Source organism: Cyprinus carpio, chromosome B9, assembly GCF_018340385.1.
Source record: "Cyprinus carpio isolate SPL01 chromosome B9, ASM1834038v1, whole genome shotgun sequence".
NCBI lineage: Eukaryota > Metazoa > Chordata > Actinopteri > Cypriniformes > Cyprinidae > Cyprinus > Cyprinus carpio.
The window spans coordinates 10,734,477-10,754,852 of NC_056605.1; the positions used below are offsets into that span (position 1 = coordinate 10,734,477).

Sequence of the window (20,376 nt, forward strand, 5' to 3'; positions counted from 1 at the left end):
AATCCATCATTAAGTCTTTTTAACTAAACTGTTGATTCTAGCCAGAATATGAGTCTATAATCCATAATAATGCCTCCTCCAGTGAAAAGTCCAATGTTTTCCTCTAACACCAAAATATATTTTACTTCAGAACTGATTTGGACATTTTTTGCTTAATCATTTCTTATGATCTTAAAACTATGTCCTGCAACAAAAGTTGCCATTTGAAAACTACAACACATGTAATAAATTGGCCTACCTTAACAGGGGAAATGTGTTGCAAAATAATAATGCTTTTTCGAAGGAAATCATTATGCCGTTTCCCTCTTAGGGCTGTCCAAAGACCAATAAATAGTCAAATGAAGCAGAGATGTATGAGTCAACGTGGAAAATCACTGCACTTTAACGTCGTTCCACACGTTATTCATGAATGGGCCACTGTTATCATGGTGAATAATTCTGTGCTTGATTACTCTCCTCTGGCAACGCACAAGAACACATAGCGATAAACCCTGTGCCTTTTTTGAATTCACATATACCAAAAATTAAAATACCAATGCTTAATAAATGCTTACACGAGATCGTCAGATAGTTTGCATCTATTTGAGCAGAAAACAAAAGAGCTTTAATTTCTTGCTATCGCGGCAGGATGCTCAATCGACAACAGAAAGCATCGCAAATGTTATCCTGCTCCGAGTAACGTTATTTGATGTGGAGCCGCTTTATCGCTCTATCGCGGAACTCTCGGTGAATGATATTGGATTATCGATAAACTGCGATCCTCGGACTAGACAGAGGATTTAAACAGACACCCGTGATACTGCGCAACATTACGGTAACGTTAGTTAGTTAGTTAGTTAGCATCTCTAGCTGCGGCTCTACAGTCTTGACGCTACACGGCTAACTGACCTCAGAGAAATAACTGCCAACAAAAATGCCGTTTTACTTTCTTTAACCGATAAACTGGATTCAACCGGACGCTTGCTGAACACAAACACGCGTGACTATTTAAACTGTCAGATATTGTTTCGACGCAGACATTGTTTTGAGAAGAAGTTAGCCTGGTTAGCTTTGGGCAGGCTCTTGTGGTGTTACTTTAACTGTTACACACAGCAGCTGTTTATACAGAAACTTTAGTATTTCAGCTTATATAGTTCAGTCGTCGTGTATGTTTGGATACTAGTGCAGTGCTGTATCAGTGAGAAGCAGGCTTGAGTCTCACGTTAGCTGTATGAGCGTGTGATCGATGAGAGTGAGATGCAGTGGTGGTGAGGAAGAGCTCAATGCCGTGTGTGCTGGAGGATGATGCGGATGAGCTGGATGATCACAGTCATTAACAGAAGAATGATGAAGATCCTCATCGCCCTCGCTCTCATTGCCTACATCGCCTGTGAGTATACGACACTAACTGTCTGACACATTTTCACTCCTCCTTCACAAAAGTACTGCGTCAGTACTGTAGTTCTAATATGGTATCAGATGGTAATACCATGGTTCACCACTGTATCTATTTACCATGGTGTTTTCATGTTACTTCAAAGTATACCACGGTACATGTCTAAAGTGTCATGGCTTCTTAAGGTTCATGCCCAAAGACCCATGGTTCTTCTATCCTAAAATACCATGGCAGTACCATGCAGGGTTTCTACAGTCACAGAAAACTGAAATATCAGGAAAATGTCATCAAAAGTGTCATCTTCAGGCCTTTAGAATTCATGGAATAATTAGCGTCCCTCTTTCATGAACGTCAATGTTCGAAAATTTACATTTAAATTATTTAATAAATTATTGTGAAATGGCCTTTTGTGAGTGTTGTCCAGTGATATTTTGGTATAATTAAGATACTATTATAGTTTATTTATTTTAATATTTTCAGGTTTTTATTACATTTTAGTTATTTTATTAATTTTGCATAGTTATAATATTAATTATTAAAATAAATTAATAATATTTTATTGATTTTAAACTGGAATAATGGTTAAAATTAATTGGTAAAAAAAATGTGAGAATCTGACCATGGCACTTTTGTGTTGGCTGTGTGTATATGTCTTTATGTATATTTTTGTCTCTCTCTGAGGAAGTTTATAACATTTTAGCAGCTGTTACTGTTTTGGCAGTGTCATAGTGTCATAATTACACATTACTTGACTATGCAACAGGCTATGCATAAGTAATATGCCTACAGCTGCTTTATGTATGATATTCAAAATTTGACCCATTTACAGCTCCTTCCTATTCTTTATCATTGAGGACATTGAACCCATTTAGTCAAGCCCTTTAATTATATCTAAACTGTTTAGTTAATGTGTGTGCTGTTGTGTGCGTCTCTCTAGCTCCGTGAGAGTGTTGCGGTTAACCTATTTTTGGAACCGTAATGTGAAATGGTCAACTTTGTGTTATGTGACAGCTCTAGGGCAAGAGCAGATAAGCTTCCCTGTTTCACAACGCCAATATTAAAGGGTTAGTTCACCCCAAAATGAAAATTAGCTTGTGTTTTACTCACCCTCGAGGCATCCTAGTTGTATGTGACTTTCTTCCTTAAGGCGAATCCAGTCTAGAGTTATATTAAAAATTGTACTGGCTATTTCAAGCTCTATCGTTGCAGTCAGCGGGTGTTGCAGTTCACGCATTCATAATAAAACGTGTCTGCACACGGCTCTGGGGGGTGAATAAAGGCCTTCTGTAGCGACTCCATGTGTTTTTGTTAGAAAAATATCCATATTTCAAACGTTATTAATTTTTCTCTCACTTTCACTGACTGTCATACACTGAAGTAGGGCTGCACGATATATTGAAATTATCGAAATATCGCACATGTAAATATCGCAATATGCATATCACAAGGGCGTGCAATATCTGAATAATTTTAATATCAGGCTACTTAAATCAAAACATTGCAAAAGGTCAAAGTTTTGTTCGACACACATAGCACAGAATTGCTTGATGTTAAAAAGAGTTAAAAAGAGAAAACAACTCTTTGCCGTCTCGTTTTGTTGTCTGACTCCCACCTAAAGCGTGTGCACAAGCCGCATCTCGCACAGCATCTCTTCAGTTCTGCTGCATACGTGCAAAGTGCATGCATACACAAAGAGATGCGTTTCAGACGATGCGCGAACACCGAGTCCACATGTTTGAACAGACACATACACACAGAATTATGTCAATAGTACCCGTCTCGACGACCATTCTCGTAAACGCAGTCGGTTATGTTTTAAATGAATTTAAACAGCTGAGATAGAAATCAGATGTGTATCATTATACTTGATCCGTGCTGTAGGTTTTAAAGGGACAGCACCCTATAAATACGTGCTGCTGAAAATGTCACTAATGTTAATCAAACAACAAAACAGCTATAACAAAGATTAATCTAAATTTTATTTGTACAGTGAACACTATGCAGTGTTATTTTACACTTAATTATTAAATTTATGTACCTAAATACTACTGTTTACACTTGCCTTTAATCATGTTTGAACTTTCTCTGACTATAGTTTTTGCTGTGGTATATGAAGAAGTACTTAAAGTGTATGGAAAGCAAAGTAACAATGATATCAAATTAATGTCATTAATTATTTAAATATTTTTTTTTGTTCACACTGATGTTAAAATGACATTTTCTGATTTGTAACATTACTTTTTATGTAATGCTAAAACACTGCTGGTCACTTTCAGAAGTTATAGTGATTCTTTCTTTTCCAAGAAATAATGTGTAACAAATTGGTTATATAATTTTCATTTTTAAATATTTTTAAATATATTTGAAATTGATTTTATACACTTTAAGCAATATCATATTGCATATTGAATATCACATTTTATAACAAGGTATTGCATATCGCATTTTTTTTCAATATCGCACAGCCCTACACTGAAGGAGAGTAACACTGTTGCGTGATTAGTGACGAATGCGGAGGGAGACAAAGCAAAACACTGGTCACGAATTAGAAGCACAAACCAAAGATTTGCAAAGAAAAATGTCGGAGGATTTTGATATAAACCAAGAGGAGACTGGTTTTCTTTTGCTAAATTAAGGAAACTTTGCTTCATATGCTCCTATAAACAAACTCGCGAGACTAGCATATCTTAAGAGGCGCGCACTGCATATACTTGTTGCATCATCCGCCAGAAGGGCTTCCGAGTATGACATATGTTCTGTATAAAAATATCCAAGGCAGTCGATGGGCTCTCTTTGTTGTGACTAATCATGTGCCGGTATTCGATAATGCACTATATTGTTATCGTGGGCATTTCTAAATACTGTGAATAATTATACATTACAAATTATTCAGAATTTGTAATGCATTTTAAGAATACTTTTCCCATCAACTGGTCAAAATGCACAAACACCTCTGTATGCTGCTTAAAAAAGACGCATGTGCACTCTGATGTAAACAAGCACGAATGAAAAGCACATGGGGGAACATGTAAGAAAGCACATTCACTCTCTGACAGCAGATGGCGCTAAACTGCAGAAAATGCAGCCGTTACCCTGGAAACCCCATAAATAAAGCAGCTGCTACTTTCTAAAACGTATTTAAATAGCCAGATTTGTGGATTTGCTATGGTGTTCATCACAGCGCCAAATACTTAAATATTTAGATTTAATAGGCTATTCATTTTCAAACTTTTTTTTACATTTTAATCTGGACTACAACATGCCCTAGATATTGTTTGAAAGTGTTTTAAATCTGTATTGTTGGGTCACACTTTACATTAGGGCTTCATTAGTTAACATTAGTTAACAAACTGCCAATGAAAAATTCTTCTGAACATTCATTAATCTTAGGTATTCCAATATTTAATAACACGTTGTAAAAATCGAAAGTTGCAACTGTGTTATTTAATGAGCTATGTATTTTTAACAAAGATTAATAACTTCTGTAGCAAATGTAGCTATTGCTCATTGTGAATGTTAATGCATTAACTAAGGTTATCTAATGAAGTCTTATTGTAAAGTGATACATATTGGTCTTTATAGTTCTTTTGCACTTTAATCTGTGGAAAACTTTTAACTTTATACATTTTTCTGTATTGCTTTATTTTATTTAAATATTCAGTTATTTTTGTTATAAGAAAAAAGTTATTAAACCTGTTATACTGTATTATGACCACTTTTTGAAACTATATTCCAATACCGTGATAATACCGTACACCGTGATAAAAGCATGAGCAATTAATCGCAACATGAAAATTTGATACTGGCATATCCCTAGTTGTGACAGTGACTGCTATGCAGTATAATTATTATCAGTCATGAATTAGTAATGCATAAATTAGTAATGCATTGATCATGCCTGCAGAACAGTCATTCAATTTATTCCTTCCCCCGTGTATTAGCCTACGTATTATTGCTGTTGCACAAAAAGTGCAGAAAATGTATGCTGTCTGGGCCAGTTTATATTGGGTACCGAGCACCAGCATTTGTTTGCTTGCATCAGTCTGCATTTATATTTGCATCAGTGAGTCATTAATAATGCCTCATTCATTCATTCATTCATTCATTCATTCATTCATTCATTCATTCATTCATTCATTCATTCATTCATTCATCTTTTATTGTTTGTTCATTAGATGCTCTTCTGTTGAAAAGACCTGTGTGAGAACAGTTACATTTGCAGACTATGCTGAGTATAGAAGGCTATTCATCACACTGTCAATGTGATGCTAATAGATGCTAGCAGAACATTGAGAGATTATCCCTTTAATTTTGATCTCTGCTGGTGAGTCTTTCTTGTTAAATTATGTGATTGAAAAAGCAAGCAGTTATTTATATGGGGGTCCATGAGGGAACTGCAGGGAGTTTGTGAGTTGATGAAAACCGGATGATTAATTAAAGAATATTAAAAAAAAATTAGGGCTGTCAAATGATTAATCACGATTAATCACATCCAAAATAAAAGTTTTGTTTACATAATATACGTGTGTATACTGTGTATATTTATTATGTATATATAAATACACACACATGCATGTATATATTTAAGAAGAATATGTTATGTTTATATATTAAATATATTTATATATAATATAAAATATAAGAATATAAATATATAAATGTATATACATGTAAATATTTTCTAAATATATAATTTATGTGTGTGTATTTATATATACATAATAAAAATACCCTGTACACATACATATATTATGTAAACAAAACTTTTATTTTGGATGTGATTAATCGTGATTAATCATTTGACAGCCCTAAAAAAAATATGTTTTATTCTCTGCATGCCATGTGACAATTAACTGACATCAGAAAAACATTAGCATGTGAACATGTTGTTAAATTCTTAAAGGTTACTTATGTGGTACTTCAAGTAAGCATTTCAAGCAGGGTTGCCAGGTTATCGCCCAGTTGCTACTCGAAAGTGAAAGTCGTGACATTTGTCAAGTATGGTAACCCATACTCAAAATTGGTGCTCTGCATTTAACCCATCCAAGTGCACACACACAGCAGTGAGAAGTGAACACACTGTGAACACACACCCGGAGCAGTGGGCAGCTATATCCAGCGCCCGGGGAGCAACTGGGGGTTCAGTGCCTTGTTCAAGGGCACTTCAGCCATGGGTATTGAGGGTGGAAGAGAGCGCTGTTCATTCACTTCCTCCCACCTACAACTCCTGCTAGCACCGAGACTCGAACCTGCGACCTTCTGGTTACAAGTCCAAATCTCTAACCATTAGGCCACAGCTGCCATACTCAAAACTAGCCCAAAACTAGCCCAATCGTGTTTCGAGGGGGTCCCCATTTAAAAATCACGTTCCATTGGGGGGGATGTTGCGGGCTTTTCCGAGGCAACAGTGTTAAAGTAGCCAATTTCCGTGGGAAAACCACAGACTTGGCAACACTGATTTCAGGTCAAAGGGTTCAACTGACAAACAAGGTTAGAAATCCCTGTCTTATAGCACTATTTCAGGGGGAAAAAAATCTGTCCATGCACATAACATACATTTTCATAATTCATATTAATATATTAAAATATATTACATATTAAAAATGTAAAGTTTTATTTATTTAAGTTTTAGTGACATATAACCCCAATGAGTTTGTCAATATTTGTACATTTTGCCATTATTGGGATTGGTTGACAAGAGTGGTCTCTTGGCCAAAAAGCAGATATTTCCAGTATTGACACTATAATACAATTAGTTTAGGTGATTTTGTACATACAAAGAAGTACTCATTTCAACAGTTTTATTTCTCTTTTGCTGTCATTAATTAAAATAAAAATGATATATATGGTATATATAAATGGTTGGCCACTAATGATTTGCATGTAAATCCTGGGTAGGATTGATGTCTGACAGAGGAGGAGACCAGTTAGCATCTGAGGTTTCCAGTATAGGCTTTATAGGGGTCAATGCTGTGAAGTGTTGGTTTATGTGTCTAAAGCCCCAGAGATGGAGATTAAAGCAGGAGATTACAGAGGATCAGTGAAAATCAATCGGCTAATGGTCAATGCTCCTGCTGTCAGACAGACGGCATGATGTGCAACACCAGGACATGTAGCTTTAAACATTATTCTACACCACAGAACACAGTCATCAAAAGGCCACAGAAACCTTGTGTCTAAAAGCATAAAGCCTTAAAGGCTTAGCCTTTTCACTAGACATAGGAATGTTTCCTGTGCTGTGCGCACAGATCTGGAAAGACATGAAAGAGACATCATGCACCGCTATTTTTGGTAACGCTCGCACATTTTTCCCTTCTGACAATTTCCTCTTCACTAATGCAATCCATTCATCTCCTCCATGCTAAATGAACACTGCTAACCGAACATTGCTATATTTAGCCCCTCCTGTGACTTCTAGAGTTTTCTTTGACTTCGATAAAGCCTGTTTGAGCTGCCACTGGCCATATTGCCACAAGAACCTTTAACCTAGTTTCCTGCCTGTTAAGGAAAGCAGGTGATTTGATCTAGTTATGGAATATCACTGTAAGCAATTTGTCTCAGAAACTGTTTGTGTTATTAAAATTTCTTCAAGATGGTTTTTTCCAATTGTTATAGGGATTTTTTTTATGCATTTAGAGGATTTGAGATTTTCTAGTAAAATGTCTTTCTTTAGGTCACTCTTATTTAGCCTTAACATTGTTTAATTTGAATGTAGCATAAGGTTGTTTTTATCTTCTGTCATTCAGAGCATCAGATTTGCCCCGGACGAGGGCTGCAGATGATTTCCTCTGGTCCTCTACGTAATCATCTCTTTAAATCTTCTGTTTGACAGGAACTCGGTCGTCATCATGTTTATGCTGTGTGTGGTTTTATTGTGTCTTTTCAGTTTTTCTGGCTGATTAGATACGATTTATGAATTTGCTGCAAGAAATGTTTGATTATTGTGTTAGATTTATCTTTAGAGCAAAATCAGTTTTGATGTATTGGTCTCATTGGTTTATATTTAAATGTTTGATTTAGAAATATGATTGTTTAGTGATACACCTTCCATTATTTAGATCAGTTAGATCATTATTTAGATTTCTCTTATCTTATTCTGCACAAAATTTGTAGACAGCACGCATAGGGTCTTCCCCTTTCAATTTGTGTAACGCTTTACCAAATTAACGCCATATTATCACGTTCCCACGAGTTAAGTATATGTTTACTAAGTATAAAAACAACTGAATATGTCCCCTCCTGGTCACTGTACTTTTTGCTTTCTTAAGTCCATCAAAACTGAAGGTAAATCTGGAAAGGAAATCTTTGCTTCCCAGTGTATTCAGCATAGCCTCAAACTGGCACTGTTTTGGCACATTTTCCATATTTCTCAGAGGGATTTTTATTATAAAATTATGATTAAAAAGGGGCATTCAGTAGTTCCTGAATGCCATAGGCAGAAGTTCCTCTTGTAGTGTTCTGTAGACTTGATGAAATCCACTGAGAGGGCGACCTGCTCCTGAAATTTTCTTGGTGAAAAAAAGATTGATATGTGCTTTAGAGTGATTGGTTGGTTTGGTAACCTCCTAATTGAGCAGTGCATCATTCACTTCACATTTACCTTACAGTTAATATATTTTCAATGTATTCCTGCCAAACTTCTGGAAACTGCTGTACATTGTTATAATACAGTTTTCTTAGCAAGCCTTATTCAAAGGTGCACAATGTGTCCTTGCATGATATTTTATTAATATGAACTTTGGTTAATACTCATCCAAGACCCTAGAGACACAACTGTAACCACTTACACACATTGCACAGACTTGAGTTTTAAGTCACTGGAGACCCCGTAACCAGGATGGAGAAATTCAGAAAGATGAATTTGGGTCATAGGCAATGCTACTTTGAGAAATGACTGCTCTAGTTCTTTTTGATTCCTATTAAGAGGCCCCAAGACTCAACAGAGTTGTTCACCAAGAGAGTAACCTTGACAAACCAGTCTACCGTTGCCTCCCACCTGCCTAAAAACACAATTTTCACGACAGGCAGGACTAAAAATAATTTAGCCACTACTACTGTGAGAACCTGACCAGATGTAACTGGGCATGTTTTCCTGTTCACCTGAGCTCTTTCCATAAGCTTTATTTCTAAAAGTGCCAGTTCTTCTGTGCTTTGCTCGGATCAAACAAGAATTGATTGCATTTCAAAAGGTCAAAATAAGCATAGTGTTGCATGTGTGTCTTGGCCACCGCCTAAAAGTGTAGTTCCATTAAAATATGAAAATTCTGTCATCATTTCATTCCAAACCTATATTACTTTATTTCTTCTGTGGAAAATAAAAGATATTTTGCAGAATGTTGGTAACACGTTTGGTGAAAATTGAATTCCAATGGCCAAAAAAAAAAAAATAGCAGAGAGACATTTCTTTAAAAAAATAAAATAAATCTTTATTCTGTTGGGCATCTGGTTCTGCCGCCCTCAAAAGGGTTGCATCAAATTGCGGCTCCTCTCATATTTGACATGGCATCAGATGGCACACGCCAAGCTGGCCCATGGCCGTCCATGCTGTAAATCATGCGGCTCCCAGGAATCTGTGGCGACAGCAGCAAGGCCACTGGGAAAGAACAAGCCAGATTTGAAACAGAGGGATTTGCATAATAGCCTCTCCAATTGTCCTCTGGAGAGCAGGTTTACGGTTCACGCTCACTTTTTTTCTTGGATTCTTCTTAAACCTTCTTCTTTTTTTTTGTTCACCCAGACATTTAAAACATTTCAAGAACTATGAGCTCTTGTTTGTGATATTGACCTGTAGTGAATGTGTGGACAGGATAGTTTATTATTTATGATGTTGATTTTCACCTGCTTAATTCCTGTTTGATGAGTATTGGCAGAAGCAGTACTGCTTAATTAAGTACTGTAGTATCAGCAAAATCACAGCCAACAATCCAACCAGTGACTGACACTCACTTTTCAGTTACAGTTACATTCTTACTGGAGTTTTAAGTGTCTAAAGGTTTTTAACGGGTCTTGACATGGGTATTGATTCACTTTAAGCTTCCCTTTGAGCTATTTTCATCTTCAGGCTTTAAAATCTTCATCATGTGAGATTATAACACATCAGTAACTCATCAGTGTCTCATAATTATTCATTAGATGTTGTATGGTTATACTATGAGGAGACGCTTCTCTTTATTCACACCAGTATGTGTAGCGTTCCTATGACAGATGCTTCAAACTGTGAGAACATGTAGAGTAGCTGAGACTTGTTCATGGATCACAAGTGAGTGTCTGTTTTTCACTTTGTAGTTTCTGCCTGGCATCTTTATAGCTCGTTAATATATCCAATCAAACAGCTTTTATAAACATTGCAAAAATAACACAAAAAATCTTTTTTTCTTTCTTTTTTTTTGATGAAGAGTTACAAATGTAAACATTTGCGCATATATTTGTGCAGTTAAATCATAGCTATGACAGAGTATTTGTGTAATGGTCTGTGAGCTTATAAAACCCATATTTAATATTTGTTTGTTTTGATGTGTGCAGTGTTGAACTGCAGCCTGTATTCTTGTAACTCAGTGAGAACAAAATAAAACTGAATGGCTTAGAAGCTTTTGTCTTCCCTCTTACTTCTGGACACCACAGCTTAATATGCACTTTTTTGTTGTTGTTGCGTTTCTCAAAACTGTTGAGAACTAAATATGCTGAAATAATTAATTATTATTTTTATTTTCTTTCTTCTGTTCTTACTGTTTTAAATATTGGACATGAAATGTATTTGAACTGATAACGCATACGTATCTTCCCTTTTCAGCTGAACAGACTTATTAACATCTGCTTAAATGTCTTACAGCTTGTATCTTTTTTATTTTATTTAATGATGTAGAATTGAATTGTAATGATGTAAAACTGTTTATTGAAAATCAATTTGCATTTGTTGTGTAATATTTGGTTTGGCACTGATGTCTTCTCTTCTTTCTTCTTTTAGCTGTCTGGGGAACCTACGCAAATATGAGGTAATTATCATTTCATTTTTGTAGTACTAGAAGATGTTTCAGACAGTATGCCAGCTCGGTCTACTGCAAAAGAATTCAGCTTTCCAGTAAATGTTGCAAAAACTAGATGCTGTCAGATTTACTGTTGTATCGCTCAGATGGGCTTAAAGCTGCCATAATGGGGCTTTTAATAAATAATGCTATCAGTCAAATTTATAATTTCTCTTTTTTTTTTTTTTTTTTTTTTTTTGGGCCAATGAATCACACTCAAAATATGACTGCTTTTGTTTTATGTTAGTGCAATATTGCCACCTACTATGCTGGAATTTCAACCAGACTGATATTATTGAATGTGTAGTATTAACATTATATCAGTATTTCATGTTTTACACATCACAGTTATCGACGACAACAGTATATTGTTTTGGAAAGTTGGTGGAGGTCAGCAGAATAGGTTTAAATATGGTAAAATGTGTAAACGTTCAACATGAAATAAAAATGGAACCAAGTTAAAATATTAGTTCATGCATTCCTGTGGAATCAAGCCAATTATATTTAATGCAATGCCCACTTTGACAGTTAAATAATTTCCAGATTAATGAAATCAAGTCCTGCTTTATTTTTGAATATGCTATTTCACTCAGATTGATCACATTCCAACTTCTGGTTATGTGTATACTGTGGGTGATTTGTTTTTGAAATTTTCTATGGTGTTCATTGATTCTGATCGAAGCCCATTGCTCATCCCTGCGTGAATGACTGCTGCACTGTGCGTTAATCAGAAACAGAGATTAGACTTACTCACTGGGCCGTGGAAACAAGCTTTGGTATAGATCAACTGCTGTCATGTGGTTTTGTTGACTCTGAGCATCTTCTCTGTGTCCAGACTGAGCTGAGGAAGAGTATTGTGTGCTTCAGTAAGCTCTGCTGTGCAAGTGTGAATCTTTGTGTACTTGTGGATCTCTGTGGCTGTGATAAAGCCGTCTGTTGTTGTTTTCCACAGGTCTATACAGGAACAAGAAGAAATGAAGGTTGAGCAGAGGATAGATGAGGTTTGTTAGTGCAAGCTGTTCACAATCATTCAAAGTCAAGATTAGATTTTTTTTTTTTTTTTTTTTTTTACTTTCCTGATTTTAACATTTTTAGTTCACTTTTTAAATTTTTTTTATTAGTGTCAGCACCTGCCTCATTTTAACTGGAAACCATATGTACCTAACAGCTGATATCCACACGTCAAACTCTCGGGAAACATTGTGGAACTACCCAAGAGCGCCATATAATTAAGATTTTAATTACTCATGCCTTTGATAGCAATTAAGTTTCCTAGTAAGGGGGCAAATAACAAGCAGTGCTGATCTGTTTTATGTTCTGCTTGGAAACCTCAAACACTTTTTTTCTCTGTGTGTGATGCTACCCTGACTACATGTGTGATGTTGTCCAGTCTTTGTTATTTGAAAAGTGTTGTTTTTAGGCAGTTTTGTTTGGCATTGCTGTTTTGTGAAGGGTAAAAGCTGGAATACACTACACAACTACACACTAAAATCTGAACAGATTTTCAAACACTAGGCATCATGCACTTGCCAATGTTGTAAATGGTTACAAAGACAAACTGGGCATCTAAACTGAGCCTTGCACACTACCAGACTTTCAAATCATTTCCAACACAGCAACCTCATACAAGAAACGAATGAAAACAATGTGTGTTCTGAAATTGTAAACATGTTTGATATCCTGGCCAAAATCTTTTAGCAACTAGTAATGAATCAGCCAGACTGAAAATTGTCAGTAAAAAATCTGAGCAAAAGTCAGTTGTGTATTCCAGCATAAAGCTGTTTTGTATTATTAACAGGTATACATACATACAGAAATAAAAATTTGTGTGTGATGTAAAGCCTGGTGCTTGATTTCACACCCGGAGCATTAATATTCCTCATTTAGGAGTCACACTTGTGATTCTCAGCCCAAAGTCAAAGAGTTTAACTTGTTTAAACAATAAAATGAATAAACGTTATTTTGCTTCATTAATATTAGTGCTGTCAATTGATTAAAAAAATAACTAACCAATCACACATTTTTGTTCTGACATTATTTGTGATTTGTTCTTTTTTTCTCCCGAATATTTAACTAGCCATTCAACATTAAAGTATAATTGAGAGCTATCTATTTTAGAATTAATTAGACTTTAAAAAAGAACAACTTCTAATTTAAGTGAACTTAAAACAATCTTTACATAAACCCATTATAATAAATGTCATAATTACCTGTGCCCTTCAGCAAGGAAATATACAGAAATTGAATAATTTAGTTATCAAACACTAAATTAAATACAGATTAATCCTTAAAGCTAAAAAAGTTACTGGTTCTTTAAGAGCTGCCGCTGCGGAACGTGACACGGATCTGACATATATGGGTGTATTTGTAGCAATAGCCAAAAATACATTGTATGGGTCAAAATTATAATTTTTTCTTTTATGCCAAAAATCATTAGGATATTAATCAAGATCATGTTCCATGTAGATATTTTGTGAACTTCCTACCGTAAATATATCAAAACTTAATTTTTGATTAATAATATGCATTGCTAAGGACTTCATTTGGGGATTTTCTCAATATTTAGATTTTTTTTTTTTTTTTTTTGCACCCTCAGATTCCAGATTTTCAAATAGTTGTATCTCAGCCAAATATTGTCCAATCCTAACGCACCATACATCAATGGGTTCAGCTTTCAGGTGAATATAAATCTTGATTAAAAAAAAACAACAAAAAAAAAAAAACCTTATGACTGATTTTGTAGTCCAGGGGTCACATATATGATTTGAAATGTTCCTATGGCAGTCATTTAGCCTTTTCTAATCATGTTCACAGTTCCAATGAAGTAAATTGCAAAAAAAAAAGGCCAAAGACAACTATAGAGTTTTAAAAAATTCCAAAAAAGAAATAATTGGTACACACAAGAACGTTATTTAAGGATTTTCATCAAAATGAACTTTTTGTGCTGTTTGTGTACTGACGTCACCAAGCCCTCTTATTTGCCCAAACAACTTTTCACTACCTAATTAGTTAATTAGCAGATGGAACAACATTATTTTTATTATGCTGATTCACTGAACAATACAAGTGCAACTCTTCATGTTGCTTTTAAAAGTTATACCTAGGGCTGCCCCCTAATAGTTGACTAATCGTTAGTCGACCAGAAGAGGCTTGGTCGACCAAAATTGTATTAGTCGCTTAGTTGCAGAAAAAAGAAAAAAGGAAAAAAAAAACACAGCCGAAATCACGCAGTCCGTGACTAACAGATCGTTTACAGCTAGTATATGGTAATGCAGTACATCATGCAGGAAATCCAAACGCTCGCCTATCGTTCATTGACCTCAAATATAGCTTGTTATCTGAAATATGTAAGTATTAACAACTTTACATATCCGTTTAATGTAATGTTATCCTAGAGAAATGTGCACTGTAGTGTCTGTGTGGAGTGTGGAGCTGAACAGCAGAGCTCAATGCAGGACAGATGGAGGCGCCGGTGCGGGCATTTGCTCTTAAAATACTGGTCATTTTTGTCATACAGATAAGAGTAATCCATGTTTCGAATCTGTAAAGACCCTATACGTTTATTTGTGTGCTGTCAATAAAAACAAATCACGCTTTTGTGAAATAATGAAAGCAAACAGAATGCGCTTTCAGCCATCTCAGTCTGTGAACTTGAGCACGTAACACTGTGTATATCTTTACCTTACAGACATAAAAAATATATAGAGAATGAAATGTCTACTTTCAAATGAAACAATTCAAATGGATAAACATGCATACAGGTGCATCACTACTGCGGAGATGACGAGTCGGTGTCGCCGAGTTCATCTCTATAGCTGAAAACAAAGAAAGCACTAGTTTATCAAAATATTAAAATGTTAATAGTCTCCTTATTGTTTTTCCCTGACACATTCATAATCTTTACTTCTATCGGTGTGCTGTGGCAAGTTTTATGCGTGTGCTTGAGCGCTTATGTAGGCAATTAAAGGCTCATTATAATGATTTAAGTAGTTTATTATTAAACGTGCAATTAGTCGACTAATGGTTAAAATTAACGACTACTAGTCGACCAGAAAAAACCTTAGTCGAGGACAGCCCTAGATATAACACGTTACTCAACCTGTACCATGGTGCCGTAGACATGAGTGATAAATCAAATAATGTGGCTTGTTAAGATTAAGTAACTTGTTACATTTCTTAGCATTTAGATGTACCAATTCCTCCTGGTGACAAAACAGGTGAAAATATTGAATTGGTTTAAAATGAGGTAAGAAGCAGAACCTAGAAACCAGAATATCAGACCTGGGCCAGTAAGAAATCACCTCGAACACCCATAGCAACAGGATAGACTGCTATATTTCTAACTTGTCATATTTGTTATTTCCATGTGCCAATTTTGGGAAAGTGTACTTTGTACCACAAATTCACACGTCTTGTTTGACATTTGTTTGATTTTGGTTGTGATGGTTTTTTTAATTTTACTTTTGCTTTTGTTTTTAGAGATATATTTGTGTTATATGTCTTTTGATTTTTGATCTCTATTGTCTGCTTATCACCTTGTGGAAGCTCATTAGAAAACGTGTTTCCCCTATCTGATTGACCTTAAGGTTCAAAGTATGTCAACACCTGCTAAGGCTTATTTGTCAGCATCTGTGATAGCTTTTAGAAACGTTGACGTTTATTCCTCTGCCTGATGTTTGATATTTCATTTAAAGAGGTGTTACTGTTTGGAGGTGTTCTTTGACCCAGATCTTAACTCTTGCTATTCTTAGGCAAATATTTGGGTTACACTTTAATTTAAGGTGTCATTGTTACAGTGTAATTATACATTTAAGTGCTGAGTAATATTAATTAGCAACATGTGCTTACTATAGGGTTAGGTTCAGGATTAGGGTTTGGTTTAGGTTTATTGCATGTAATTATGCATTATTTTGTGCTAATACTATAGTAAGTGCATGTAACAGACACTGAAGCCTGGAGTAATGGCTGCTGAAAATACAGCTTTTCCATCACAGGAATAAATTATATTCAAATGGAAATGAGAAAACAATTAATAATAAAGATTATTCTATTATATTTTGCAGTATTACTGTTGTTGCTGTATTTTTTATCAAATAAATGCAGCCACGGTAATCACTTTTTTCGAAAACAAAAAAAAAATTGTGAATGAGTAGTGTAAGCTATTTTATGTCTTATTCAAAATGCATTCAATTGACAGTTTTGCTTAAAAGTCCAGATAATATGCAAAAAGTCAGTGTAATGGCTGCAGTCAGGTCTGCATTTCTTTTGGTGACCCACCTTTCTGCTGATTAGTGGCTTAATTAAAGAATGAGTAGGCCTAATGATTCAAAGATTAATCATCTGAAAACTATTCCTGTTCCCTTACCAAAAGCCATTTAATTTTGGTCTCCTTATCACACAACCCTGTAATACAGACTGCTCTCAGATTCATCTGTAAATCATTTTGAGGGCTGATAGTTCTTGATGATTGTGTCTCGGTCACAGATAAATTTCTACCATTCTGTCCGTTCTGTTTTCTTTAGAAAGCTTTAACTGTCCCAGTCTCTCCTGGGTAATTGATATAGTCCCCCACACTCTCTATATTTTTCTCTGATTTCCTGTTCTCTTTGTTTCTTATATATCTTTCCTTTGCCCATCCTGTCCTGTTCTTATGGTCATATCTCACTCTGTTTCTTACAGGCAGTGGCACCTCTCAGGGAGAAGATACGAGAACTTGAGCTTAGGTATGTTTTTATTTTACACCCGGAATACCCTCACTATGCTAGCTTCATGTCTCGCTGTGCGTATCACGCCAGAGTCTTTTACAGAGAATAAAATAATTTTGCATAGTACAATTATTTCAAAACATGTTTCATTTGAGTAGGATGGAAAACTTTTACGCGTAGGATATTTCTCAACCTAAAATTGCACTGTGAGTTTGTCTCGTAAAGTGGCATGTGCAGGGCTGTATTCATGACAAAATGAAGCAGATAAACTGAAGCAGAATGTACAGCAAGCTTTGATTGACATGACAAGAGTGGGAGAAGTTACTCCTCAGTCCCTAGTTTATTTTTTTATTTTTATTTTTGTTTAATGAGATGAGAAGTCTTTGCAGATTGTAACTGTCTTTTTTCTTTACTTTGCCGCATCTCAGCCAGGCCCAGATGAGATTGCTTGATGCTCAGTGTAAATGACCTTTGTTAGAAGATTCATCAAACAAGCTGAAGTGTCATGGCAGCAGTATGAAATTAATCTTGTTTTTACTAAAGCTAAATCAGATTGGCCAAAATAACAACACTTGGATTGTGTTTTGTCACTTTTTAACAAGGTACCACCAGCATTATCAGCATGGGCCGTGCTCCTAAAATTCTATTTTTACTGCTTCTGTGGGAAAACACATGTGGGAGGAAGGATTTATGATTTTCTTTCCCCAGTAAGGCAGTGGCATTTTTATATCCCTCCATTTTTTTTCTTCCACGTTCATGATATTCATTCGAGTTCCTCAACCAAAACTCCAATTCACTGCATTCCTGATAACCTGAGCCAAAGAATGAACGTTTGAGTTACACTTGTTGTTTGAACATAACAGATAGCACTAATGAATATAATGGTCTACATGCAAGACATAAAACAAAATCTACAGACACTAAATATAATGTATATTTTTTTCAGAATGGCAGTGATACTGATTTATTCTGATGGGTGTATTGATGTTGTTTTTTTTTTTATGAGGCTTCACTGGAGTGCATACAGAACCCATGAGATCTGAGTTATGTAAAGAAAAGTGTTCTCTTTAGGACCAGTTCAACAGCTGAAATTATCAGTGATGGAGTTATCAGTGAAGTCAGGGGACTAGGAGAGTAGGGTTATCTGTATCTACAAATTCCATTTGTCAGTATTGAGAAACTCAAGAATAATTGGATGAGAAAATCACTAGCACGGAATCATCCCCCTGGATTCTGGAAATGTTATTGCGTTTCTGCACTCAGACACTGACACATTTAATACTGACAGGTGGATTTGTGCTGAACTGTTTTGAAAGAGATGCAAGGAAAATGTGATGTGCTTAAAATCCTGTTCTTAAGAACCTTTTTCATTAGCATTGATTTATTTGCACTTATGTCTCTGTATAGTGTGCTGTGGACATATAGAAGATAATTAGTCTTGAATGGTGCTAATTTAAGGTTTTCTTTCATTTGACAGTTTTACCCAGAAGTACCCACCTGTGAAATTCTTATCTGAGAAGGACCGAAAGAGGATTTTGGTGAGAAGTTCTTTTCAGTTTTCTCCAGTGTGTAGAAATACAGAATACGTTTAAATCTATCTGTCAGATATACATGGCATCCCTTACTCCTTACTAAATTAAATTTGGTCATCATAGTTTATTGCCATTTCCTTGTTCATTTTCCACCCTTTGACAGATCAGCTGCATTTTTCTTCCTCCAACTGAAATGTTATTAAATAAAATCTCCTGTGTTTCTAAGGTTACAGTGACAGATTGAAGCTTTTTACAAGTTGACAGATATGTCACAGTGAAGTAACTATAGTTATTTCAGAGGGAGTTTTTTTCAATGGGCTGCGTTGCACCCAGATGATTGAGACTTGAAGTATGTAGAAGCAATGAGGAAACAAGAAACTGCAGGGAGTAGAAACACTGCACAGTTTTTCTGATTACTCACTGTGCTGATTTAACCCCATGTTGTGATTCAATCCCGCTGCTTTAATAAAATGTTTCTCAAACTTAAGTAAATAAAAAGTAATTTATGACTTTATGTACTTCAGTAGTGTTGGCATGTGACTGATATACAGTCTTTCCTCTGGTAGATCACTGGTGGGGCAGGATTCGTGGGCTCGCACCTCACTGATAAGCTGATGATGGATGGTCATGAAGTAACAGTGGTGGATAATTTCTTCACTGGCCGCAAGCGCAATGTAGAGCACTGGATTGGCCATGAGAACTTTGAGCTGATCAACCATGATGTGGTGGAGCCTCTCTATATTGAAGGTGGGTGCATTCACATAGCGAGGTATCTTGCCAAAAAACAGAAGACATCTGTATTGTCTGGTATCCAAAACTAGCTTTACGATTTAAACCTCTTTTATCTGCACAAAATGCCACAAAGGTACAAAGTAGATACATTGCAAGTTAAACTATTATTTAAAAATAACATGAATAGAAACTGTAAGAAATGTCTTTGCTTCTGTGCACTACTGTGTCACTCACACTTGTTTGTCTGTTAAATGCATGTGTTGATTGCAAGGTCTTTCTGTTTAGGGTGGGATTATTCACACAGGCATTGTTTTGGCAATTGAAAAGAAAGAAAGAGGAAAGTGATTTAGACTGAATTTACTTTGTAAGTTTTAAAAGTTCTAGAGGTGGGGATGGACAGAAACTTCCAGCATTGAAGGAAGACGGCTTTCGTAAAATCAGTCTGGTTTGAGAACAGTCACTGTCTGTGACTAGACGCAACAATGAGTGCTTGAAAGAAGTGATAAAATGCTTAGAGGAGCTTCAGGTCATTATTTTGGCCCAGGTGTGAGAAATAGTTTTTGCCCCTCTTTGTCAGGCAGCATCACACCTCCCACCACTCCTGCTAATCAAAACAGAAGAAGTGAGAGGGCGGCTAGTTAAAAACAATGTCAGCTATCTTTGGAATGGAAAATCTTAGCAGCTGGTGTCAACCCCTGATGAGTAAAGGGTGATACACTGTGACATTAGCCACATTCACACAAGAAGCCTGTTAAATTAAAGTCAAATTTCAGAATTTGTAACTTTTCATATAAATTTCATATAAATTATCCTACAATGTGATTTGTATGAAATTGTAGGGTTTTTAGAAAGAAAAAAAAAGGTACGCTTGAAGCTGTAATCTGAAACCCAACCTTGAACTTCACCATCAGTGGGGCATAAACAGATGGTACAAAAACATACGAAAGGGATACCAATTTGCCAAAGCAAAATAATTATTAACAGTTTTTGAACATTTTAACCACAGACTT

General features: G+C 35.6%; 1 protein-coding gene across 1 annotated transcript in view; it reads left to right on the forward strand.

Moving 5' to 3' along the window:
• The first annotated feature begins 549 nt into the window (after window positions 1-549).
• LOC109095697 (UDP-glucuronic acid decarboxylase 1) overlaps window positions 550-20,376 on the forward strand; it is a 56,858-nt gene continuing 37,031 nt past the window's right edge. Inside the window, exons 1-6 of the mRNA XM_042730891.1 lie at window positions 550-1,369; window positions 11,340-11,367; window positions 12,350-12,398; window positions 17,077-17,120; window positions 18,580-18,640; window positions 19,201-19,381. Coding sequence (XP_042586825.1) covers window positions 1,282-1,369; window positions 11,340-11,367; window positions 12,350-12,398; window positions 17,077-17,120; window positions 18,580-18,640; window positions 19,201-19,381 — 451 coding nt within the window. The 5' untranslated portion in view covers window positions 550-1,281. The remainder of the gene's footprint in view (window positions 1,370-11,339; window positions 11,368-12,349; window positions 12,399-17,076; window positions 17,121-18,579; window positions 18,641-19,200; window positions 19,382-20,376) is intronic.